Source organism: Diceros bicornis, chromosome 4 (genome assembly GCF_020826845.1).
Source record: "Diceros bicornis minor isolate mBicDic1 chromosome 4, mDicBic1.mat.cur, whole genome shotgun sequence".
Classification (NCBI taxonomy): domain Eukaryota; kingdom Metazoa; phylum Chordata; class Mammalia; order Perissodactyla; family Rhinocerotidae; genus Diceros; species Diceros bicornis.
The window spans coordinates 22,257,458-22,284,378 of record NC_080743.1 but is presented as its reverse complement, the minus strand read 5'-3'; the positions used below and the strand labels follow the sequence as shown (position 1 = coordinate 22,284,378).

Here is a 26,921-nt window from a genome sequence, read left to right as displayed (position 1 = left end):
TGCACACTGCCTCGTGCTAAAGTTTAATTTCTATAGTTTACTGAGAAAGTGAATTTATTACTTTTGCCCTTTCAAATGTTTTTTTGCATTGACTTTTGGATGGATTATTCTCACTCAGAAAAGGTCATTTTAATCTTTTATTGTGACTTTCCTCCTTGGACTCACCATGTTACCAACATGGCCTGTACTTCCACAAATGCTTAAGAACAAAATCTTATGATTGTTGTTTGGATCCGTGTCTCAAACCAAGTTCTCGCCTTACTGAACCTCTCTCCCTCTGGATGCATTCTTTCTTGTTTGCATAAGTAAAATTTCAATCCTGTCTTCAGACTCTATGCTTGGTTTTGTGTGTGTGTGGGGGGGGGTGTTTGTTTTTTCAGACAAAGGGTAACTTTTGAAACTGTATAACTGCAAATATAATTATTCAAACAGAATTCATTTTTAATTTGGTCATCAATTCAGACCGTCAAATGTTTATTGAATATACTGTATGCCCAGCACTAGACTAGGCTTTGTATTACTTTGCCCTCTAGGAATTCATAACTTTCATGTTGCTTTATCTTAAATGACTTATTAAGTTTATCATTTCTTAATACAACTATTTTTCTAAGGTGTATACATCTCTACCTTTGTTAAGACTTATAAACTACTCAGAAGATAAATTTAAGCCAGATCATATTGTATTCTTGTGTATTTAAAATATAAATTATCAGAATAAATATCAGCAAAGTTTAAATTTCGCAAAATATGTACTTTATTTTCAACCTATTATTATCATTGAGCATGCTGTTACCTCCAAAACAATCCAAAATCTGAACTTCACTGATTTTATCTGGGAACAAGTTCAATGAATAAATTCTGTTTTTTCTCTAAAGGTCTTCAAATTGTTATAAACTGTTGCTACCCAAAAGCAAATGATTATCTAAAACACTCAATACCAATTATCTTTTTTTTTTTCTGTTACAGCTTTATTGAAGTATATTTGACATATATGTGTTGCATATATTTAAGTTGCTCAATTTTATAATAGTTAATGTATGTATAACCTGTGAAGCCATCACCAAGATCAAGATAACGAACATATCTATCAAACTCAACAATTTCTGTTCATCTTTTGTAATCCCTCCCTTCTGTCCGTCCTGCCCCCTCCCTTCCCAGACTACCACTGATCTGCTTTTTGTCACTATAGATTAATTTACATTTTTCTAAAGTTTTTATATAAATGAATTTATATAGTGTATACTCTTTTTTGGTCTGGCCTCTTTTACTTAGCATAATGCATTTGAGATTCATCCAGGTTGCCACATCCAGTTGTTTCATTTTCTCATAATTAGTTTATCCATTGAATTTATTTATTTATGGATTTTTTTTATCCATTTACCATTTTTAACCCTTTTTTTAAACCAGAAGGACTATATATTTTAAGAGAAAACAGCCTATATCACTCTTATTGAAGAACTAATGCAGTACTCAGTGTAGGCCGTACAGCATCATATACTTACTCTATTAGGACACTCTAGCTTCCAAACTTCTGATTACTGCAAGAATAAGGATGGCAATATTTTACTTTTATGATTTCCCAGGAAACTAATGGAATCTGGCAGTGCTTTGGTTCCCAACTTTTGCTTAAAAAATTCATGTGAATTAGCCTCCAGCCTTTAGTGATTAGAGAGTAATAAAACTTTGTTTTTACTAGAGAGAATGCTGAGTCACTCTTGGTGCAGTAAACAGATGTGAGGGGTCTGAAAAGAGAAGACACATTTTCTCTTATTATTTTTAAAGCTACTTCAGTTTTCTGCTTCTTGATAAAAACGTGATTAGACTATTTCTATTAAGAAGGCACCAGATGCAAGATACAAAATCAATATACAAAAATCAGTTGTATTTCTATACTAATAATGAACTATCAGAAAGGGAAATTAAGAAAACAGTCCCACTTATAATTGCATCAAAAAAGAATAAAATACCTAGGAATAAATTTAACCAAGGAGGTTAAAGACCTGTACATGGAAAACTATAAGAAAATGATTAAAGAAATTGAAGAAAACACAAATAAATGGAAGATATTCTGTGTTCATGGATTTGAAGAATTAATATTGTTAAAATGTCTGTACTACCCAAAGCAATCTATAGATTCAATGCAATCTCTATGGAAATTCCAAGGCATTTTTCACAGAAATAGAACCAATAATCCTAAAATTTATATGGAACTACAAGAGACCCCAAATAGCCAAAGAAATCTGGAGAAAGAAAAACAAAGCTGGAGGCATCATGCTTTCTGATTTCAAACTATATTACAAAGCTATAGTAATCAAAACAGTATAGTATTGGCTTAAAAACAGGCATATAGATCAATGGAAGAGAATAGAGAGCCCATAAATAAACCTACCCATATAGCATCAATTAATTTATGACAAAGAAGCCACAAATATACAATGGGAAAAGGACAGTCTCTTCAATAAATGGTGTTGGGCAAACCGGACAGGTACATGCAAAAAAATGAAACTGGACGCCTATCTTATACCATACACAAAAATTAATTCAAAATGGATTAAAGACTTGAATATAAGACCTGAAACCATAAGAGTCCTAGAAGAAAACATAGACCAAAAGCTCCTTGGCATTGGCCTTGGTGATGATTTTTTGGATTTGACACCAAAGCAAAGGCAACAAAAGCCAAAATAAGTTGAACTACATCAAACTGAAATACACAGCAAAGGAAATCGTCAATAAAATGAAAAGGCAGCCTACCAAATGGGAGAAAATATTTGCAAGTCATATATCTGTTAAGGGGTAATCTCCAAAATATACAAAGAACTCATACAACTCAATAGGAAAAAAACCAACCTGATTAAAAAATGGGCAGAGGATCTGAATAGACATTTTTCCAGAGAAGACATACAGATGGCCAACAGGTACATGAAAAGGTGCTCAACATCACTAATCATCAGAGAAATCAAAACCACAATGAGATATCACCTCACATGTGTTAGAATGGCTATTATCAAAAAGACAAGAAATAACAAGTGTTGGCAAGGATGTGGAGAAAAGGGAATCCTTGTGCACTATTGGTGAGAGTGTAAATTGGTGCAGCCACTATGGAAAACAGTATAGAGGTTCCTCAAAAAATTGAAAATAGGACTACCATACAATCTAGCAATTCCACTTCTGGGTATTTACCCAAAGAAAATAAAACACTAACTAGAAAAGATATATGCACCCCGCATGTCATTGCAACATTATTTACAGTAGTCAAGACATGGAAACAATCTGTGTCTATTGATGAATGAATATATAAAGAAAATGTGGTATATATATATATAACAGAATGTTATTCAGCCTTATACTAGAAGGAAATCCTACCATTTGAGACAACATGGATGCGCCTCGAGGGCCTTATGCTAAGTGAAGTAAGTTAGACAGAGAAAGACAATACCATGATATCACTTATATGTGGAATCTAAAAAAAAAAAACCCACAAAAAGTAAACTCAGATATAGAGAACAGATTGGTGGTTGCCAGAGGCAGCGGGTAGGGGGTGGGCAAAATGAGTGAAGGTAGTCAAAAGGTACAAACTTTCAGTTATAAAATAAATTAGCCATGAGGATGAAATGTACGGTATAGTGACATAGTTAATAGTACTGTATTGTATATTTGAAAACCGCTAAGTGAGCAGATCTTAAAAGTTCTCATCACAAGAAAAAAAATTTGTAACTGTGGTGATGAATGTTAATTAGAATTACTGTGGTGATCATTTCGCAATATATACGTGTATTGAATCAGTATGTTTTACACCTCAAACTAATATAATGTTATATGTCAATTATATCTCAATTAAAAAAACAAAAAAAAAGGAAGGAAGGAAGAAAGAAAGCACCAGAAGTCAAGACTGCTCTTCCTTTTCCTCACTAAGGTGTTATATTTTCAGTTGTGATGTGATGACTTAACTGAGATAGTGAAGCACATTGTGGGAGAAACCATTTTGACTTTTCAGCATTTTCCAAATTATTTTAAATTAAAAAAATAGGAATTAGAGCATCTTTATCAGATGTTTTAAATTTTCTTCCTGTATAGTTTCATTGGAACATAGTTTTTAAAATAAAAATTATAGACTCTGAATGATGTACTTTTTATCTTGCAATCTGTAAGCACACTGAAATTTTGCTTGGCAAGGATGGCCATGTTCTGTCATTTGATTTCCATTTTGAACAGAAAATTTAAGAGTTTTTTAAAAATTTCTTTTATAGACATATACTATCATTAAAGTCAGTTATCTAGTTAACTCTGATTTTTATGTTTAAAATTTGTTATTTATATGGCAAGATCTCTACTTGGTAGTAACCCAGGTATGAATTTTTAAAATAATAAAAATGTTCTCTGGCAGGCTCTAAAGTAGCTTATTCGAGAAGGAAATAAATATTATTTTTTCTCCTTTTAATAACTGCTGATGTTTTTGAACTTTTAAATAAAGTTTTAATTTTAAAATATTCAACTTACGTGACTATAATATAATATCAGATTGGTTGACATCTTTTGTCTCCTATTCCCCTGGTCTCTGTCACTTTATATCTTTTTAATATTCCTTTACTATTATTTTAATGTTTAAGAAGGAGCAGATATTCATGTATATACTCAATATTCTGTGGTTAACCGGAAGTCCCCTCAGTAACTTTTTTCTTACTGTTTTATTGAAAAATAAAATACAGACACAGAAAACTATGTAAAACAAATGTATATCACAAATAGTTATAAGACAAACACTCTTGTAACTACCACGCAGGTCAGGAATAGAACTGCCAGTTATCCCCAGAAGGTTTTATGGATCTCAACCTAACCACAAGCCTATTTCTCCTCTCAAAAATAAGCAATTCCTCTTTTTTCTTTTATGGGTTTATCATTCAAGTGTGCATCTTTTAAAACCATAGTTTGTCCTTTTTTGTTTATTTTATTTGCTATATCTTTCAATTTACAACTTCTCTTTCTATTCCCTTTTTCCCCCTGACAATTTGGTTGTTGAAGATTTCCAGTCATTTGACCTGTAGAGTTTCCCATAATCCGGATTTTGCTGAGTATAGTCTCGTGTGTAGTTACGCATGTTTCTCAGTGCTCTGTATTTCCTGCAAATTGATAGTCACATACAGAGGCCTGGCCGTGTTTAGTTTTGTTTGTTCTTGGCAAGACTATAGGTGGTGTTGTGTTCTTTCATCAGGAAGCACATAATGTCTAGTTATTTCTTTTTTTGTGATGTTAGTAACATTGATTATTCAACTGTCTAGATCCATTAGATCATTTAGGGAGTTGCAAAATGGGTATATTCTTGCTTTATCATTTCTTTTTTCGTTTATTGGCTAGGATACATCCCCTCATCTACTGTGTGGTTAGTAGTGGTACAGTATATATAGGAAAGGTAGAATAAATGCTTGCTTCTTCACCTTTGTTTACCAGTTTTTGAAATAATGAGTTGGCTTACCAGTTTTTGAAATAATGAGTTGGCTTCCTTTCATCCTCTAAACATGGACAGTTTTTTTGTTATCATGGTGTCATTATGAATTTAAACATATTTGACGTGTTTCAGTCCATTGCAGTTCTTCTCCTTGCTGGAGTTCATATTGTCCCGTATCTGGCCAGTGGGATCCTCTTCAAGCTCCCAGAGTTCTTTTAACATGACTCTATTTTTGATTCCTTTGATAGCTTCCTTGCTTTCTGGTACAACAAGGTGTTCCAGGCTCATCTGGAGGATGGACAGGAATTATGAATTTATCCATGGGGATGCTCTGAACCCAGTGGTTGTAAACCAGTACCCTGGGGGCCAAAAATTGCCTCCAGACTTGTCCTTTTTTTTTTCCCCAAAAGAAACAAATAAGTCACTCAATCAACAAAAACGAAAAAAATCATTTTTTTTAGCACTTACTTTGTGCCAAGTGTTGTAGTAGTTTCTGGGAATATGGTAGTTAGTAAGACATAAAACTGCCTCAAGGAGTTTACAGCCTGATGAGGAAAACAAAACAAGCCAAAACATTACAGTAAGTGACCTTGTAGGACCCCAGGATGGTGTCAGAGTTCTTGGAAGGGATCTGACTCAAAGTATGGGGGTCAAAGATTTGCAAGTAAAATAGTCAATCCTCTATTTAAAATATAAGTCTTCCAGGTGAAGAAAGATAAGGGAAAATAATTCAAGGCAGAGAAAAGAGTATGTGCAAAAGCCCCAAAGTGAAAGAGGATGTAAACTTTCAGAGTATGAAAGTTGTTCAGTGACTGGAGTGTTGGATGGAAGGACATAGAGTAGAGAGGTAAGTAGAGACCAATTCTTGAAGGCCCCTGCAACCTGTGTGTTCAGGAACTCAGATTTTATTCTGACCCCATAACAAAGTAGCATGATCAGATTTGCATAGAATGCACTACAGAGTGAAAAATGCATTGCGTAGGGTATGGAAACATGAATAAAAGCAAGGAGACTAGTTTGGAGGTTAGGGATAGTGACTTGCCCTATGGTAGTGCATACCGGCACAGAGAAAAGTGGGTCCAGTTGACAAGGAATTAGGAGATGGAATTGACAGGGCTTTAGTGAATAATTGGAACGTGGTGGTGGTGGTGGTGGTGGTGGTGGTGGTGGTGGTGGTGGTGAGGGAAAAAGAAGCATTCAAATGATGTACAGCTTTTTGTCTTGCAAACTGGTGGATAGAGGTAGCATTCACTTAAACAGTGAACACAGGATGAGGGAAGAGCAGGTATAACGGGAGAAAGAAATGAGTTCTATTTTGGACAACTAGTTAGTGTTACAGCAGGAACTAGAACAGAAGCATCTTGATTCAAGTTCACAGGGATTTTCCCCCACTAAACTTACCAAAAGAGGATGTGTTAGAAAGGATATGAAATTTTCAGGAAAAGAGTCTAATTTTTTTAAGTTGTCATATATACAAATATTAGCAATAGTGAACCTGATCTCCTTTAATTAGAAAAGCCATCAGCAAGTCTGTGTTAAACATATTCTGTTCCAAAACTTCCAGAAATCTGATCCTGTAACCAGTCTTTCTGTTACTATTGCTTTTTCTCTTGCCAGAAATGTCCCCAGGTAATGTTTTTCTCCACAGAATCCAAGTTTTAAATCCAAGTCAAGGCATTTCTGTCCTAATCCACACTGGATTAGTCGGTATCATTTTCTTTTGAGTTGTTTTTCTTTCCAGGATGAGTACTCCAGAATCAACCGTACTGTTCCATATCACTGTGGGCATTTTTGTTCCCTTCATATTTACCTCTCCACTGAACTATCTTTTCTAGCTGACATTCCTATTTTAGTTGCAGCCTTCCTTACTTTTAAAGATGCTAATTCTTATACTTGTCTTACTTTTTATTCCTTTGTCCACGTCAGTCAGAAACCCTGAAACAGCTTTTTCTGAGGCAAAATTAATACAAGTAAAATTACAGTTATTAGTTTATTATCATTATTGAAACTGATCATGATGAATCACATTCTTATTTATTATTTCAGCAAGAATATTGATCTAACCATTTTAGAGTAACATCCTTGGCCTCTTCCCAGTACAGATTTTATTTAACACTGTAGTCCATTTCTATTTCTTTTTTTTTTTTTTTTTGATGAGGAAGATTAGCCCTGAGCTAACATCTGTTGCCAATCCTCCTCTTTTTGAGAAGATTGGCCCTGGGCTAACATCCTTGCCCATCTTCCTCTACTTTATATGTGGGATGCCTGCCACAGCATAGCTTGATAATTAGGTCCGCTCTGGGGATCCAAACCTGCCCTGGGGCCGCTGAAGCAGAGCGCGTGAACTTAACCACTGCGCCACCGGGCCGGCCCCCATTTCTATTTCTTGAGCTAAGTGTTTTAGACTGCTAAAGTATAATTTCCAAAAAGGTAAAATTATGATTCTCAGGCAAATGTAAAGTAAACATGGGTCAAAGATTTAATTCAACTCATTAATTAATGATGGAACCAGTAAGATGTTAAGATGAGTTCAAAGAGCATTTGAGGAGCTAAGTATTTACGGATAATTAAATATGAGAATGTTAGAGTAAGATAGTTGAGTTAGATATAAAACTGATTAATATCCTGTATATCAAGCCATAACCTTTGGAGTTATTTTTTTCACCAGACAGAAGTTATTTGTATCTCTACCTAACAAAAATCTGCAAGTTAACATATAGTTAGTAAAGAGTGAGTCTAACAGAGTACATTCCCTTAATCTTCGAGTGGCCCTGTGTCCCATATGACATTGAAAGGACCTGTTACATACCTTTTTGCCTTTTTTCCATGTTGTAGATGATTTTTGAATAAGACCTTCATTCTTTTAGACTCTTAGACTTCCAATCTCTTAGATTAGAGAATTTTCTTCCGGTCTGAGGATTGTTCATGAATAACTGGTAAAGTAAGCTCTGTTTTAATAAACTTTGTAAGTTTTGTATTCCAATGTTAAATGACTGCCTAACAATTAATCTTTTTTTTTATAATTTTATTTATTTATTTATTCCCCCAAAGCCCCAGTAGACAGTTGTATGTCATAGCTGCACATCCTTCTAGTTGCTGTATAATTAATCTTTAATATTGAGTTTTTGAGGAGTATAAATTGCTTTGACTGGATGTGAAAAAAAGGCAAAGAGAAATTTGAAAGGGAAAAGAAAGGCAAAGTAATTTTCTATGGAATAAACTCTCTACATTTTTATGTTCCCTAGGGTTTTCCAGGAGATATTGGGATTCCTGGACAAAATGGCCCTGAAGGATCAAAGGTAAAAAAAATAGAAAAAGAAAAAAGTATGGTATCTAGAATTGTCTAATCTCAAATCTCAAAGAATGGGTAAAGATTTGGGGAAGATCACATTTCTGGATATTTTTGAGATGTCTCAGGTTCAATTAATAAACGTTGTACAGCTTGTTTGAAGATAATCAGGAGGTATTTGCATGTCTGGTTGTTCCTTTGGTGCCCTTTGTTTAGTTAGAGTATGTTATCCAATGTCTTGGATTTAGGTCATTGAAAATGATTTTCCTGGTTTGGTATGGACTTAGATTAGGGTGACCATATTTGCAAAGCACATAAATCACTGAAAAAAAGATTTCTTGGAAGAAATGAACAAAAAGCAAACCTAAAAAGCTATAGCATACAATAAATGTCTTCTGATCACTAAAACTCTTTAGAGCCCATAAAATATCCACTGATTAAAATAAAAGAAAGCCTGTGTGTCCTGGAACTTATACATAGCACAAAATACCTGAAAAAACCTAAGTATTTTTAACTTTCTTTACTGTTGTTGTATATATATATATATACTAGTGTGTGTATATATATATACACTAGAAATTATCTGTAGCAAAATTTTAAATACCAAGCTTTGCCAGGCAGCTGACATAGAATGAGCATTGTAAGCAAAAAAAGCGTTGTGAATAAAGACATGGAAGGATGAAATAGGCTGAAGTTTGGAGAATTGGCAGGTTATGAAGTATAGCTGCTGTGGAAGATTATCAGTGTGAGTAGAGAGGAAGTGATAGGAGATGAAGCTGGAAAGGATATTAATAATAGCTGTGTTTGTTAGTGTACTCTGGTGTCAAGTACTGTAGTAAATGTTTTACAGACAGGTCATTTAATCTTCACAACAGCATTATGCGATAGATATTATCCCCATTTTACAGATGGTTAAGTTATTCCCTCACAGTCACGTAACCACCAAGTGACGTAGCCAGGATTTTAACCCAGATATGATTTCAAAGTCTGACCTCTTAACCACTTAGCTTTGGGATTAAATTGTGGAGAACATTCAACATCATGCTGAAGAGTTTCTAGTTTATCCAGGGCATCATGAAGTAATCAAAAATATTTCAGTAGTAACGTGCCCTAGATGATTCATGTTTTCAAAAGATACTTCTTATAATCAGTATGGAGGATAGTTTAAATAGGAGAGAAATTGAAGGCAAGGAGATGAGCTAGAAAAAGGTAGAAAAGAAATTATAAAGATCTGAAATGAGACATTCATTCAATCAGCAAATATTTATTGGCTGCCTCATGTGACAGCCATTGTGTTAGACCCTAGGGCTACAAAGATCAAAAGTCCTGATCCCTACTTTTAAGAAACCTACAATCTAGAGAAAGATATGCAGGAAAACCTTTATAATAACCATATGAATCATATATAATGTGTAATACTGTACAAATGTCAGGTTAGGGGACTCAGGTGACAGTTTGTAGAGAAGGTAGTACTTGAGCTGACATGATGAATGGGAGTTTGCAAACAGACAAGTGGGATATATGGCATTCAGGAAAAGGAAATTGTGAGATGGTAGAGGTGCAATATTTGGGACATATCTATATAGCAAGTTATTCGTTGTTTGTGTGAAATTCAAATTTAACTGGGCATCCACTGTTTTATCTGGCAACCCTACTGGCCACCTACAAGCTTTCCCTATATCCAGTGATATTTCCCCTTTCCTTTATATCTCCATAGAAGAAGTATTCCTTCTCCTCCTTGGTATTCAAGTTCCACATATGTTTTGTATCAAACCCTCTCCTGACTCCTGAATGACCTCATGCCATCAATTATCACCTTCATCCTGATCTTTCCCTTGGCTCAAAATTTCCCCTCTTTACCCTTAAAACCATTCTCACTGCCAGTGTTTTAGTTTAGGTCCTCTTTATTTTTCACCAAGATTAGTGTAATAGCCCTCCAATTCTTCCTGCCTCCAGTCTGGCGTTTCTTCACATCTACTTCCAAGCTGCTGATGGAATAGTCTTTGTAAAGTATCGATCTCATCATGTCACTCTTGTGCTTAAATTCTTCAGTGATCTCCACAGCTTCCAAGTTAAGGCTTGTACTTCTTTACTTTTTACACAAGGTTCTTTATGACCTACCCTCTCTCTCTAACTCTATAGTCATATAGTCACATCTACCATCACACTTCCAAAAGTATTTCTCTAGCCAAACTATTTAGAATACCAGACCATGCCATGGTCTGTTCAAATCTCACAGCCTCCTGCATGCTGTTGTTTTTGTCTGGATATCTCTCTACCTTTCTCTGCCCTTCTTCATCTAGCTAACGCCTACACCTCACATACCACATTGTCCAGCAAGCTTTCCCTGTTCCCCCCAAATCCAGTTGTGATATCCCTTCTCTGTATTCCTGAAAAAAAAACTATCAAGCATTTATCTTCATATAACTGCTGATTTGCTTATCTCTCTATTAGACTATAAGTTTTTTGAGAGAAGAGAGTGATTTTATATACATCACAATAACCATAGTAATATCCATAGCACATAATAGAAAAGCAACAGATTTTGGCTGAATGGATGATTGATTGAATGACTGTATTTAAAAGCTGTTTTGGAAATAGAAACAATACAACTTGGTAACTGATTAAATGAAAGTGATGGGAGAAAGAGAAGTCCAAGATAACGCTGAGACTATGGCTTGGGTTACTGATGTCATTGGCTTAAATAGGGAACTCAGGAGGAGGAGCAGGTTTGGAGGATGGGGAAGAGAAGAAGTTTGATTCTGGGTATACTTGGACGTACCTGGTGGACCTCAAGGTAGAAATAATCAATATCTAATAGTAAACCAAGCCCAAAAGTACAAATAGTATCATGAAGGGACGTTGAAAGAGAGAGAGAGAGTATAGAGAACGGAGTTGAGAATTTCTCGTGTCTAGTTTAGCCCTTCACCTACTGTATACTTAGGAACTTGAACTTGGTACATGTATAAACACATTCATTTATCCGTTCATTCATTTAACATTTATTGTTTCTTTTATGTGTTAGGCCAAGTACTAAATGCAGGTTTATAAAGATTTCTAAACTATGGTCCCTCCCCTGGATACGTTTACAGTTTAGTAAGAGATACAAAAAAAAAGAAATCACAAAATGTGAGAAGTGCTATATAAAAGAGTTGGCAAAGTGCTATGAGAGCCTAGATAATTGAGCAACAGATTCTGCCTTAGGAAATTGGGAATTACTTCCAGGGGAAGTGATAATTGAACTTAATGTTTTTAAATATGCATATCATACTAGGTGAAGAACCAGATAACTTTCTAAATTCTTTTCAGTTTGGAAATTTTGTTTCTCTTGAAGTTTTGTCAAAAAAAAGTCAGAGAACTGAAGAAAACCAACTGACATATATTATTGGAGTAGTGATCTTGAAAACTTCCTTCTCATTTCTTACTTCTTTTTAGTGTTAGAATTACAATGTTTGAAAGTGGAACAAAAGACCTGAAAGCCATACATTTTAATAAATACCAATGGTTGAATTTCTAATGGGTAATAATTACTTTGTGGCTTACTTTATCTAAATTTATTCAATAAATGTGAGCTTATAGCCTCATCAGTACCAATATCATGAGACTAATTGATTTTATACACATCACTGAATTTTAAATAATATCTTAGAAGAGATGATTTTATCAAAAGAACCAGAAAACTTTTCAAGGAATAGGAATATAATTTTATGTTTTGTAGGTTGAGAAGGATCTGTTTTTATTGTCTCTTCTTGGTCCTTCCTATTTGCCTTGAAATTGTTTCTAGAAACGGAAGAGAAAAATAGAGCCAAACATACTGACCCTGTGAACATGATGTGTTTCTTTAGTTGTGTACACTGTATCCTGGAAGCATCTTAAAAATTCTGTTATTTTCATATACACGTCTTCTTTGGAAAGTGGGGACAATATAAATTACTAAAGCTGTGTTGAGGCTATGCAAGGTGATCATCAAGAAAATCATGTGCACTCTACTTAAAATGCTTGGTTATCCTTTTTGCAAACAAATTGGGTTCTTTCCAGAGCAATTTGGCACAGCCCTAAAGAAGCCTTTTATTTTCTCTTCACTTTCTGCCAGTTGACTAAAAACCTCAAACTAAGATTGGAAACTTGTGTTAATTATGGTTCTATTGATTGTGGGATTGTGTGTATATGTATACATGTATATAAATACAAAACATATTTCAGCAAGCCTTCTTGAGAGCTACCCAATTTGGCAATCTGCTTTAAAGCAGATTAACATTAGCAAAACCACATCCTTTGCTGCTTACTGCAGAAAGTGAGTGCCCAGTAAGTATTCTCTGTTCTCTGTAAACAGAGGAACAATTTATTTGTTTCTATAATGGTTTGTGTTGTTGCTTTGGCCATGGAATTAGGGATGGTAAAACAGGCTGTTATTGTCTGTTGTATATCATCCCTGATAAATTTTTAGAGAAAACCTACTATTTGTGAAGTTATGTTATAGAATATATGGAAATAACTTTTATACTGAATTATTAAAATATGTCATATGTTTATCTGTGTAGAGGTGAGCTAACTTGGTAAGAGGAAAATGCATAATTCTAAATAAATCTCCAAGATCACCTCGACCCAGCCCTGGAGATTCACATTCATAGGCTAAATCCAGATTTTATACACAGATTTCTTATATTAACCATTTTATTCTCCAGGCAGCATTTAGTCAGCTGAGAAATATTTGTTGAGTTTGTACAGTGGGCAATGTACTGTGTTAAACAATTACTTGAAAGCAAGATTAAAACATGGTCTTTTATCTACTAGGAATTTGTAATCCTCTGGAAATCTGAGATTTCCACATGTGAAAAGTTAAAAAGCATAACTAGGCAGCACATGATAAGTGAATAATAAGGAGCTCAGAGGAGAGAATAATTTATGTGACCGTTTTTTTTTTTTTGAAAGACTTCATAGAGAAAGGATTAGATTTGGCCAGGTAAAGCCAAGGGCTGAGAGATTCTACACAATAGATACAAAATGAACACAAGGACAGAGGGTGGGAGTAAACCTACCTGACTTAAAAAAAAAGTTAGGAGACAAAGTGTGACAGATCTTAAATATAAAGCTGAAAAGTTTGAATGCTAATAAGCCCCATGGAAGATTTTCTTTATTGTAGTAAAAACACATAATGTAAAATCTACTCTCTTAAATTTTTAAGTGTATGGTACATTATTGTTAACTATATGCATATTGTTGTACAGCAGATCTCTCTAGGCTGTTTTCATCTTGCATGATTGACACTCTGTACCCATTGAACTTCCAACTTCCTCCTCCCCTAACCCCCGGCAACCACCATTCCACCTTCTGCTTCTATGAGTGTGACTACTTTAGATACATCATATAAGTAGAATCATGCATTATTTGTCCTTCTGTGACTGGCTTATTTCACTTAGCATAAGGTCTTCAAGGTTTGTTCATGTTGTAGTATACGTCAGAATTCCTTCTGCTTTAAGGCTGACTAATAGTCCACTGTCCAATTGTTCAAAAATCCACATTTTCTTTATCTCTTCATCCATTGATGGACATTTACGTTATTTCCACCTATAGGCTATTGTGAATAATGCTGCAGTGAACATGGAAGTGCAGATATCTCTTTGAGATCCTGTTTTCAGTTCTTTTGGATAAATACCCAGAAGTGGGATGGCTGGATCATATGGTAGTTCTATTTTTAATTTTGGGGGGAACCTTCATATTGATTTCCCTAGTGGCTGCACCATTTTACATTTTCACCAATAGTGCACATTATACTTTTTAGTATCTTTAAAATATTTAAAGATACTAAAGGGAGGGAGGGAGGGAGGGAGAAAGGAAGGGAGGAAGGGAGGAAAGAAGGAAGGAAGGTTCCTATTTCTCTACATCCTTCCAACACCTGTTATTTTCTGTTTATTTCTTTGTTTTTAATAATAGCCATTCTAACAGGTGTAAAGTGATATCTCATTGTGGCTTTGATTTGCATTTCCTTGATGATTAGTGATGTTGAGCATTTTTACATATACCTGTTCACCATTTGTATGTTTTATTTAGGGAACTATCTGTTCAAGTCCTTTTCTCATTATTTAATTGGCTTATTTGGTTTTTGCTATTGGGTTCTAGAGTTCCCTATATATTTTAGATATTAAACCCATATCAGATTTATGGTTTGCAGAAATTTTTCTCCCATTCTGTAGATTGTCTTTTCACTCTCTTGATTGTTTTCCTTACCATTAAGAAGTATTTACTAGCCAATTTTTTCTTTTTTTTGCCTTTGATTTTGTGTCAAATCCAAAAAATCATTGCCAAGACCAATGTCAAGGAGCTTTCTGCCTATGTGTTCTTCTAGGAGTTTTCTGGTTTCAGGTCTGACATTTAAGTTTTTAATCCATTTTGAGTTGATTTGTGTGTATGTTGTAAGGTGAGTCCAATTTCATTCTTTTGCATGTGGATATCCAGCTTTCCTTACACCATTTGTTGAAGAGACTGTCTTTTCCCCATTGTGTAGTCTTGGCACCCTTGTCAAAGACCATTTAACCATATATAAATGGGTTTATTTCTAGGCTCTCTATTCTGTTCCATTGGTCTGTCTGTCTATCTTTATGCAAGTACCAAACTATTTTGATTATTGTAGCTTTGTAATATGTTTTGAAGTCAGGAAATGTGAGGCGTCCAGCTTTGTTTTTCTTTCTCAAGATTGTTTGGCTATTCAGAGTTCTCTGTGGTTCCATGTGAATTTTAGGATTGTTTTTCTATACCTGCAAAAAATGCCATTGAGATCTTTCTAGGGTTTGCATTGAATCTGTAGATTGCTTTGGGTAGTATGGACATTTTAACAATATTAAATCTTCCAATCCATGAACATGGGATATCTTTCCATTGTTTGAGTCTTCTTTCATTTCTGTCAGCAATGTTTTGTAGTTTTCAGTATACAAGTCTTTCATCTCTTTAGTTAAATTTATTCCTAAGTATTTTATTGTCTTTGATGCTATGGTAAATGAGATTGTTATCTTAATTTCCTTTTCAAATTGTTTGTTGTTAGTGTATAGAAACACAACTGATTTTGTATGTCAATTTTGTATCTTGCACCTTTGCAGAATTCATTTGAGTTCTAACAGTTTCTTTTGTGGAATCTTTAGGATTTTCTACACACAAGATCATGTCATCTGCAAACAGAGATTTTACTTTTTCCTTTCCTATTTAGGTGTCCGTTTTTCTTTTTCTTTCCTAATTGCTCTAGCTAGGAATTCTAGTACTGTGTTGAATAGAAGTGGTAAGAGTGAGCATCCTTGCCTTGGTCCTAATCTTAAGAGAAAAGCTTTTAGTTTTTCATTGTTGAGTATGATATTAACTGTGGGCTTTTCATATATGGCCTTTATTATGTCAAGGTGCTTTCCTTCAATTTTTAGTTTGTTGAGTGTTTTTATCCTGGAAGAGTGTTAAATTTTATCAGTTGCTTTTTCTGCATCTATTTAGATGATCATGTTATTTTTATCCTTCATTCCATTAATGTGGTGTATCACATTGATTGATTTTTCCATGTTAACTGATCCTTGCATCCCAGGGATAAATCCCATTTGGTTATGATATACAATGCTTTAATGTGCTGTTGAATTCATTTTGCTAGCATTATTTTGAGGATTTTTGCATCTATATTCATCAGAGATATTGACCTGTAATTTTCTTTTCTTGTTGTATCTTTGTCTGCGTTTGGTATTGGGGTAATGCTGGTCTCGTAAAATGAGTTTAGAAGTGTTGCCTCATCTTCAATTTTTTGGAAGAGTTTGAGAAGGATTTACGTTAATTCTTATTTAAATGTTTGGTAAAATTCTCCAGTCAAGTCATCTGGTCCTAGGCTTTTTTTTGGTTGGGAGGTTTTTGATTAATGATTCAATCTCCTTGGTAGGTATAGATCTGTTCAGATTTTGTATTTCTTCATGATTCACTTTTGGTAGGTTGTATGTTTCTAGGAATTTTATCTGTTTCTTCTAGGTTATCCATTTTCTTGGGGGATAATTGTTCATGTGGTGTCATGATCCTTGTAATTTCTGTCGTATTAGCTCTAATGTTCCCTCTTTCATTTCTGATTTTATTTATTTGAATCTTGTCTCTTTTTTTTTTTTGTTAGTCTTGCTAAAGGTTTGTCAATTTTGTCGCTCTTTTCAAAAAACCAAATCATAGTTTTATTGATTTTTTTCTTTTGTTTTTCTATTCTCTCTTCATTTATTTCTGCTATAATCTTTATTATTTCCCTCCTTCTCTTAACTTTGGGCTTAGTTTGTTTTTCTTTCTCTAGTTCATCGAGGTGTAAAGTTAGGTGGTTTATTTGAGACATTTCTTCTTTTTTAATATAGGTGTTTACCACTGTAAAATTCCCTCTTAGTACTGCTTTTGCTGCATCTCGTAAATATTGGCATATTGTGTTTTCATTTTTTTCTGTGTCAAGATATTTTCTAATTTCCCTTTTGATTTCTTCTTTGAGCCATTGGTTCTTCAAGAGTTCGTTATTTAATTTCCACCTATTGGTGAACTTTTTAGTTTTCCTTCTGTTACCAATTTCTAGTTTCATTCCATTAAGGTCAGAAAAGATAGTTGGTATAATTTCAATCTTATTATATTTGCTAAGACTTGTTTTGCGACCTAATATATGATCTATGCTGGAAAATGTTCTGTATGCACTTGAAAAGAATGCACATTCTTCTGCTTTGGGTGGAATGTTCTGTATATGTCTGTTAGGTCCATTTGGTATATAGTGTTGTTTACAAGTCCTCTGTTTCCTTACTGGCCTTCTGTCTGGTTGTTCTATCCGTTATTGAAAGTAGGGTATTGAAATCTTTTGCATTTATTGTGTTGATGTCTATTTCTCCCTTCAATTCTATCAATATTTGCTTCAGGTATTTGAGTATTCTGATATTGGTTGCATATTTGTTTATAATTGTTATATCTTCCTGGTTAATTGACTCTTTTATCATTAGTTAATGTCTTTGTCTCTTGTGATAGTTTTTGACTTAATGTCTATTTTGTCTGATATAAGTATGGCCACCTCTATTCTCTTTTGGTTATCATTTGCATGGAATATCTTTTTCATCCTTTCACTTTCATCCTATATGTGTCCTTAAATCTAAAGTGAGTCTCTTGTAGATAGCATATAGGTGGATCTTTTTTTTTATTCATCCAGCCACTCTAAATCTTTTTATTGCAGGCTTTAATCCATTTACATTTAAAGTAATTGCTAATAAGGATGGGCTTATTATTGCCAATTTGTTAATTGTAAGTGTTTTCTGTCTTGTAGTTTTTCTGTCCTTTTCCTTTCTTGCTGTCTTCCTTTCTGTTTTGTTGATTTTTTGTATTGACATGCTTTAATTCCTTTCTCATTTTCTTTTGTATATATTTTCTTTGTGGTTACCATGGGGCTTACATAAAATATCTTATAGTTATAGCAATATATTTTAAGCTGATAACAACTTAACTTTAGTAGCATAAAATAAGTCTACTCTTACTCTATGGAAGATTTTGAGGAGTGAGATTTTGAAAGAGATGTTTTAGGAAGAAGAATAATAGTAAATATTCATATGAATGTGGTAAATTTTTAGGGAAGATAAGTGAAATGTCAGTTCAGAAACTGTTGCAAACACTAATCAATGTGTGATGCATGAGGAGAAGGAAACTAATATTTATTGAGTCCCTGTTATATTCCAAGTACCATTTTATTTATCACAGCAACTTTATGGTGCTGATGGTAACATGATTCTGTGGATAATGAAACTCAGGTCACATTTCTAGTAAGCTTCAAAGCTGGAATTCAAATCCAGACTCAACTTTAGATTTTGTACATTTTAAATTTAAAAAAATTATGTATTTAACATGATGAATATGAAATGTGTACAATGTAAACAACAATAATAAAACAAACCCTATTAATGTTAAGAAACAGATCATTGGAAGCCCCTGTGTGTCCCTCACTAATGATATCTATCTCTTCCCTTCTTGCATTTTCAGGTAACCACTCTATTGTTTTTGCCATACTTGTATCATCTATGTATATACTCTTACAATATTTGTTGTTTTGCTTGTTTTGGAAATTCATATAAGTGGAATCATACTACACATATTCTTCAGTGACTTGCTTCTTCCACTCAGTCTTATCTTTTCAGCTTGTTCTAGGTTGATGCATGTAATTATAGCTTGTTCATTTTCACTGCTATATAGTAATCCACTGAAAAGATATACTTAAATTTTTAATTAATAAAACTATTCATAGACATTTATGGCCTTTTTTGTGGTTAGTTTTCACGCATCTTCCATGTGTGTTTGTAAAGACTTCATCAGTGTCTTCTGAGCCCCAGGCATTGTTTATACAAGTTTTTGGTGTATGCTTATTTTTAGCTATAAGTTCTTATTAGCCTATCATCTAAGTTCCTATTTACACTTTGCTTATACTTCTCTTACAACTCTTATTTACTAATTTTTAAGTGTCATCATCCATAATAAATTATAAACTAATTGAGAACAGGGACTGTGTCTTATTTGTATTTGTATGCTCAAGGCATAATGTTTTGTTGTTTATTGGACCTTACACATAGTAGAAAATTAATAAAATGTTGGATGAAAAACTGAATGAACAAATGAATTAAGTAGTTAAACATTAGCTGTCCTGTGGTGACCTTCAGTCATCTAAACACTTAAGACCTATCACTTAAAGAGCTAGAAGAGTATTTTGGATATTAAAAAGAGTTAGAAATCGTTCTTTCTGTCAGGATTCCTTCAGTTGTAAGTAATGGAAACACAACTTTAACAAGATTATATAAATATGACAAAAGTCTAGTAATTCAAACACAGCTGAATCCAGAACTCCAAACAATATTAGAATCCAGTCATTCCTACTCTCTCCATTTGTTAATTCATTGATCTCATTCTCAGTCTTTCTCCCCTTCATGGTTTTCTGCTGTTTAGGTTTACATCATCCTTAATGCTATTCTGTCTTCCCAATTGTTCCACTGTAGTTTGAAATTTGCTTTAGTTAGACTGACTTGGATTCCTGGCCCATTACTGAACCAGTTACTGTTTCTAGGGTATAGAATATCCTGACTTAGGTCCATGTCGCATGTCCACCCTCAAATTTAGTCACGAGTAGAGTCACCTCCCCTCAAACCACATGGACCAAGAGTGGGGAAAGAGTGTTTACCTAAGGAAAATTAGGATGCTTTTGCCTGAAAAAAGATGAAAGTGTGTTGATAGACTTGCATACAACAACATATGCCCATTTCAATCTAATCCATCTCTTCCTACTAAAAATAAGAAAGCTGCACAAAAAATGTTAAGTTATTGCCTAAAGTAATGCAATTTTTTGAATGGTGCTATGTACATAATAAGCCTGTGTGATAATATATTATTGACTTTTAAACTGACCAAGAGTTTTTTATTTTTTGTGTATGTTAGAACATAGCAATGATAGAGCAAGATATAACATGAAGGAAAGATTCTCATGCAGTTTGTCACTCTGCTGCTTTCCAAAACTAAAGATCAGTGTCACTTGGGTAGTTTTGCTATTTGGCATAGTTATTTACTACAGTTAAAAATTAGATAAAACTAAAAGCAATAACACAAAAGGAAGTTCTTAAAAGAGATTTACTTAACACTTTGCTGGCGCATTGCGTAGTTACGGGAACAGAACTGAATAGGAAAAATGTTGCCATGTTTAATAGATATTATAGGGTATTTTCTGAAATAGGAAGATTGTTGTTAGTTGCTTTGATGAATTTTTATTCAGAGAGCATGTGATTTTTAACAACATACCTTTTAACAAAAGATTTCTTTTAATCTTGAAATTCTTAATCACATTCAGATTGTTATTTTCTTCTGTAAATTTTCCTCTCTTTTTACCAGCTTGTATCAAGAAGGGAAATAAGTTGAAGAACATTTGGTATAAATAATGTGTTCCAGACTGCACTAGTCTCTTAACAGATATTGTAACACTATATATGCCTTCCCTCTGTTTTCAGATTTATGGACACTCTATTATGTATTTATTGTACTATTATCAGATTAGCAATTGGACTCATTGCTTTAAACTTAGAAGTACTTTTTCTGAAAAGGTGTCTGGTTGAAGAGTAACATTTTGAGCAGATTATTTGAACATTAACATCCTGTTTAAAGATAAGTTTATCCTGTTTCCCAGCTTTTTGGATGCCCTGTAGTTTTCTGCTCTCCTACCTGCCCACCCCATTTTGATAACTTCCTAATGGGAAATGAAAGGTACCAAATAGTATTGCCCATCTCCAGATTAATGCTGATTGAAAAAATGTTAATTGAGCTAAAGTTTTTATTGTGCATGCTATGCTTATATTGCTTTTATAGGGACTCCTTGGAAATAGAGGGCCTCCTGGGCCTCCTGGTCTCAAAGGAACTCAGGTATGGAGGAAATAAATATCCAGTCAGCAATTTTTTTAGTTCAAATTTTCACTTTTTATTTTTTGTGGGACTTTAGTTTTTGCTTAAAGAAAATGTTGCTTTAGTTTGGACAATTCTTGCCATAGAGGATTTCAAGTTACCATTTTATACTGGTAGTTATGGAGTGGGATTTGGAATCATTTTAGAGTGTTCTGAATTTGTTCAGTGATTTATGTCAGTGGTCTCCGTGGAATGTCTGAGGAACCTGAGCCTAGAATCTTAAATATATGTACTAGAATTTATATTTACTATTTGTGTCTACTTTATATTTGTGACCCAATAAATTATATTTTAATCAAATTATGAATTGAGCAAAATGTTTGTTAATCAAATAAATAAAATGGAATATATGATTCTAGAGAGGTCTGTATATGTTGTTCAGATGTGGTAGCATCAACCTTTATTTAAAGGTGAAAAACAGTGTATTTAGAAAATCTTAATAAATGGAATAAAAATATTATTTTTTATTTTCTTAGAGAATAATGTATAAAAATTCTTTATTTTTTCTGTTCCACTGTTCTCTATCCACCCATATAGTTTTTGATCCTTAGAAGAAGGTATAAGTTTTTATATTTTATGAACATTATAACTGATTTAATCCCAAGAATATTGGACTTGTAAATTAGTCAAGAAGAAACCTAGACATTAAGCCCCATTTGGGTAGGATCTGATATACCTTTGTATCTCTAAGGCTTAAGACAGGACTAAGACTCAAAATCATATTTGTTGAATGAATGAAGTATCAAAGTGTGCCACGAGCAAACATGTTCTGTACCAATAATTGTTTAATATAGCAGTGTGTTTTTATTTCCATCTATTAAGAACTTAATTGAATTCGTCTCTGTGTCAGAAAGATATTGAGGCCAAGAGGTAAAGGTTATCCTTAATTCATGGTCTCAGTGATTCCTAATCCTGATTCTGTGATACCCTAATCACTTTCACTCTTATTCACTCTCAATTTTCTGTATATAATTTATATCATCTACCAATTTAAAAATAATACAGTAGTACATGTCCCCCTTACAGTAGATGTGGGGTTGTCACACAAAAAAATTAAAATGTTATGAGGTGACACAGTTCTAAAATACAAGAAAATCACAGCATTATTTTCATCACAATGAGCTTCAGATTTCAGAATAGAGAGCATAAGGGTTTATATTTTTAAATACTTATTTCAGGCCATGATATGTTCTGATTTATTTTTTAAGGGAGAAGAAGGACCAACTGGACCCTTTGGAGAACTTGGGCCAAGAGTAGGTATCATATAAATAATTTTCAAAAAATGCTTCCCTTAAAACAACTGTTCTATAACTGTTTTTTAATAGCACCAAATTTTAAGTTATAGCAAAGGACAAAAATTAAAACAAACTATAGCCATACAATCCCCTCAAATAATATAGACATATAACTGGACTTTTCTAGGGATATGTTAAATGATATTATGCCTGCTAATTTACTTGTTCCTTCAGTGGTCTTATGGTCTTAGTAATTTGTGCAAATTATTTATACAGTTTCCTAAAATATAACAGGAAGCTAAATACCTTAGCCATTTTTATAAATTTCTAGGAATTTCTGTTTTCTAAGTGTGTCAGTAAAATTACGGAGAGCTAATAATTTTTCTGACAAATTTTCTGACAAATACAAAATTCTGCCAAATTTTGTCTTCAGGTAATATTCTGTGGTAATATATGAATTACCTGTTTTCAAATTCTGAAAATGAATTCTTTAAGAATTTGGGTATGCATGACCAAAAGTTTACATTATCATAAATTGATTAAGTTGTGTATGTCACATTCATTTTAAGAGGCATTATTAGACTCACTTGAAATACATTTCATTTTTTCTTGAGAACATCATAGCATACAGGTTCTTAAAACTTTTTTACATTTAAGGAGACGGTAATTCTTTCTTTTGCACCTTTACCTCACTAGCATATATACTGCTACTATCCCATTGAAAGAAAAGAAGAATTTTTATTTCATTTTTTGTGAGGTGAGTTATATAACAGAAAAACTATTATTATATGATCCCAGTATAATTGATCTTATTTAAAATTTACTTTTCTAGAAAACAGGAGAACCATGTTCACCTCTTGTCTACTCAATCTTAATATTTATTATTATTGCTGCTACTATTGTTTGAAGATCAATTTAGGCCTAGTATTGCTCTAAGTATGTCACATCATCTCTAATCCTGAAAATTACCTTTCAGGATATTCTCCATATTTTTTAGGCATGAAAATACGGCTTTAAAATTATGTGCTCTAGCATAACATGCTCAAGATAAACCTAATATGACAGAACTTAAACAGAACCAGAAGTGATGACTCCAGTACCAATGCCCTGAATTGCTTGATTTCAAAGAGATTATAAATGCACTGATACCAGATTCCAGTGAGATTCTTTCCATAATGTAGATATGATGTATAACTATTTCTTAATATACTGCAGTGCCTGAGGAGTATTACGTTATTAAAGATGAAAGAAATATTCTTGCTAAAGATTTTTCCAGCAGTGTGAATAAAATGTATTATTAAACATTTTTTGTAACTATAGACAAATCCAATAATTTAGACTCAACTACATTTCTTCTCCTATATCTGCAAATTGATTAGAGAGTAACTGATACTTAACAATAATACGATTATTTTTTATTCTTTATTCTACTTTGTGCTTGGTAGGAAACCACTAGACAATTTCAAGTAAGACAGAGGCAAAAATTAGAAGTTTTTGGGTAGAAGTCCTAAATATAATTTTAAGTTGCTGAAGTTTTTATATGTAGTCAAAACAGAATGAGAGCTAGAGGATTGTTTTGTTTTGTTTTATTTTATTATAAGAAAGGAAAATATGAGAGTATTTGTTAATGGATAGGAATAATAAAATCCAAATCTATAATGCCTAGCAGATATTATAAATTAGTGTTCTATTTAGCAATCTCTCGCCACACTTTTCCTACTTCTAGGTATGAATTTGTCACACACATTGATTGAGGCATAGTGATCTCCTTAAGCAAATCTTGTATAATCAGATATCAGTTGTTTGATATTAGAAACCATGTACTAACTAATTAATTAGATTAATCCACCCAATATCTGGGATGTTGACTTCCTCTCCTCCAGTGATCTTAGCCTCTACTCTCTTCTGCTACTAACTGTTGTGGTCCTACCCTTTACCTTGTCATTACCAGTAACAGCAACCTCTCCTTATTTTCAGTTTCTAACTTCTCACTCCCCAACCATCATCCCCTTTCTTCCTAATACATTCTCTCTTGTAACCCAATCTAACAGTCCCACTAGGAATTTCAATCCATTGATCCTATCACCATTCCATTATTCCTTCTTTCCCTCATGACCTCACGTCTCTCCTCATCATGCTGAAAACATTATAATTATCCCTTTAATTACATCCTGAGTTATATTTCCATACTCATTTATGTTTACTTTTCTAAATTATTGTTTTATATTCTCTCTCCTCAACTCCATTCACTTCTCTCTCATCCTATTCTTAGCCCTTTACCTTGTGTCCTAGTTCCCTGAGAAGATTGAAGTAATCAGAAGAGAACTTCCACAAGTTTCTACCACCACATCTACCCACCACCCTGTATCTATGTCGTTTACTCTGCCTTCTCTCCTGTTATTGTGGATGAACAGGGCTTTTTTCTAGCTAAGGTCAAAACTTCTACTTGTTACTACGTGTGTTATCCTCTTGCCTACTGAAGAACATTGATCCAGCTTTTTTCCCACTCTCTCCTGCATCTTAATTTTGTTCTCTCTAATGGAGCATATAAACATGCTATTATTTCTTCCAGCTTAAAAATGAAAACAAAACTTGTATTGACCCTAATTTTTCTTCCAGGTGTTATCTTTCTCTCCTTCTCTTTTCAGTAAAACTTCTCAAAAGTGTTGTCTTTACATGCTCTTTCCAATTTTTCTTCTCACTTTATCTGCTGGAACCATTCTTGTCCCCACGACTCAAAAACAAATGATCTCGTGGAGGTCGTCAGTGACCTCCATGTTGCTGAATTCGATGGTCATTTCTCAATCTTCATGTAACTCAACACTTTTATCCCTCAGAATTTGACAAGATCACTCTCTCCTCCTGGGAACGCTTTCTTCACTTGGATGATCTTCCTCCTAATTCTCTGGCAGCAGATTTGCATATTTTCCTCATTTCTTCAAATCCTAAATTTTAGAGTGCCCCAGGGCTTGGTTTGTGGACTTCTTCTCTTTTCTATCTACGTTCACTGCCTAGATGAGCTGGTCCAGTCTCATGACTTTAAATACCATCAAAATGCTGGTGATTTCCAAAATTATATGTTCAGATCAGAACCTTCTACCTCTCTGAACTCTGGACTTATTTAACTACCACAAGATCTCTCCACTTTGATGTCTAACAAGACTATCAAATTGAAATGTCCCAAACTGAGCTTCCATTTTACCCCTATACCTGTTCTTCCCACAGTCTTCTCCATTTCATTGGTCCCTTACTCAGATTAAAAATCGTGAGTTCATTCTTGACTCTTCTCTTTCTCTCACGTTCCACACGTGACCTGACAGCAATTCCTAGAAGCTGTACCTTCAAACTATATAGAGAATCTTACCACCTCTTACAGTCTCCTCTGTTACCACCCTGATCTATGCCACTGTCATCTCTCACTTGGATTATTGCAGTAGACTCCTCTTTAGACTCCCTGCTTCTGCTCTTGCATCAAAGTGATCCTGTTAAAATGTAGATCATGGCACTTCTCTTCTCAAAGCTTGTCTCAGGCTTCCTGTATCACTCAGAGTAAAAGCCAAAACTCTTACTGTAACCTACCAGGCCCTGCATGACCTGGCTTCCCATCCCCTGTTCCCTTCTTTGACCTCATCTCTTTACTGATCTTCTCCTCTCTTACTCTGCTCCAGTTGCATTGACTTTTCGTGATTTCTCCAACACACCGGCACATTCTTGCACATGCTCTTTTCCTTTGCTTGGAATGCTCTTCCTTCAGATATCCATATAACTTGTCCCTTTCTTTAAATCTCTACTCAACTGCCACCCTCTCAGTGAAGTCTTCTCTAGCAATCTTTTCAAAGATTTCAACAAAACTCCCACAACAGTTTATAACTCCCTTTCTTGCTTAATTTTGTGTTCTTTACATTTACCACTGCCTAACATACTATATATTTTACTTATTTTTGTATGTCATCCTCACTAGAATGTAAGCTCTATGAAAGCAGCTATGTTTAGTGCAGTCCTCAATCTAGAGCCTCTAGAACTGTGCATGCACATAGTAAACAGTCAAACATCATAGATTGAATGGTTAATGAGTATGATAAAATTCATTTATCCAATCCCTTTGAAGTGTTTCATCTCATAGAATAGTCTGAATTTCATAAATCTTAGGAAACTTTCAAAAATGAGAATGATTAAACATATCTTTTTTTCTGTTCTCTTCTAGGGAAAACCAGGTCAAAAGGGGTATGCAGGTGAACCAGGACCAGAAGGCTTAAAGGTAAAGCAAATGACTTTATTACCATTATCAAGTATAATTTTCAAAAAGATAAAATTATGACTCTTATTAAAATATAAAATGACCACATGTCAAAGATTTTATTCAACTCATTAATTAATGATGGAGCCAGTAATGTGTTAAAACTGGTTCAAGTAGCATTTGAGAAGCTATATATCTTTATCTATATCTATCTATAAATATCTATGACTATATCTGTATCTATATTTTAATAGATATGCAATTTAATAA

At 33.8% G+C, this 26,921-nt stretch overlaps 1 protein-coding gene across 1 annotated transcript in view; it reads left to right on the top strand.

The window, feature by feature from the left end:
- Positions 1 to 26,921, top strand: part of COL24A1 (collagen type XXIV alpha 1 chain) — a 343,739-nt gene that overhangs the window by 137,019 nt on the left and 179,799 nt on the right. The window contains exons 21-24 of the mRNA XM_058538420.1: positions 8,689 to 8,742; positions 21,087 to 21,140; positions 22,388 to 22,432; positions 26,619 to 26,672. Coding sequence (XP_058394403.1) covers positions 8,689 to 8,742; positions 21,087 to 21,140; positions 22,388 to 22,432; positions 26,619 to 26,672 — 207 coding nt within the window. The remainder of the gene's footprint in view (positions 1 to 8,688; positions 8,743 to 21,086; positions 21,141 to 22,387; positions 22,433 to 26,618; positions 26,673 to 26,921) is intronic.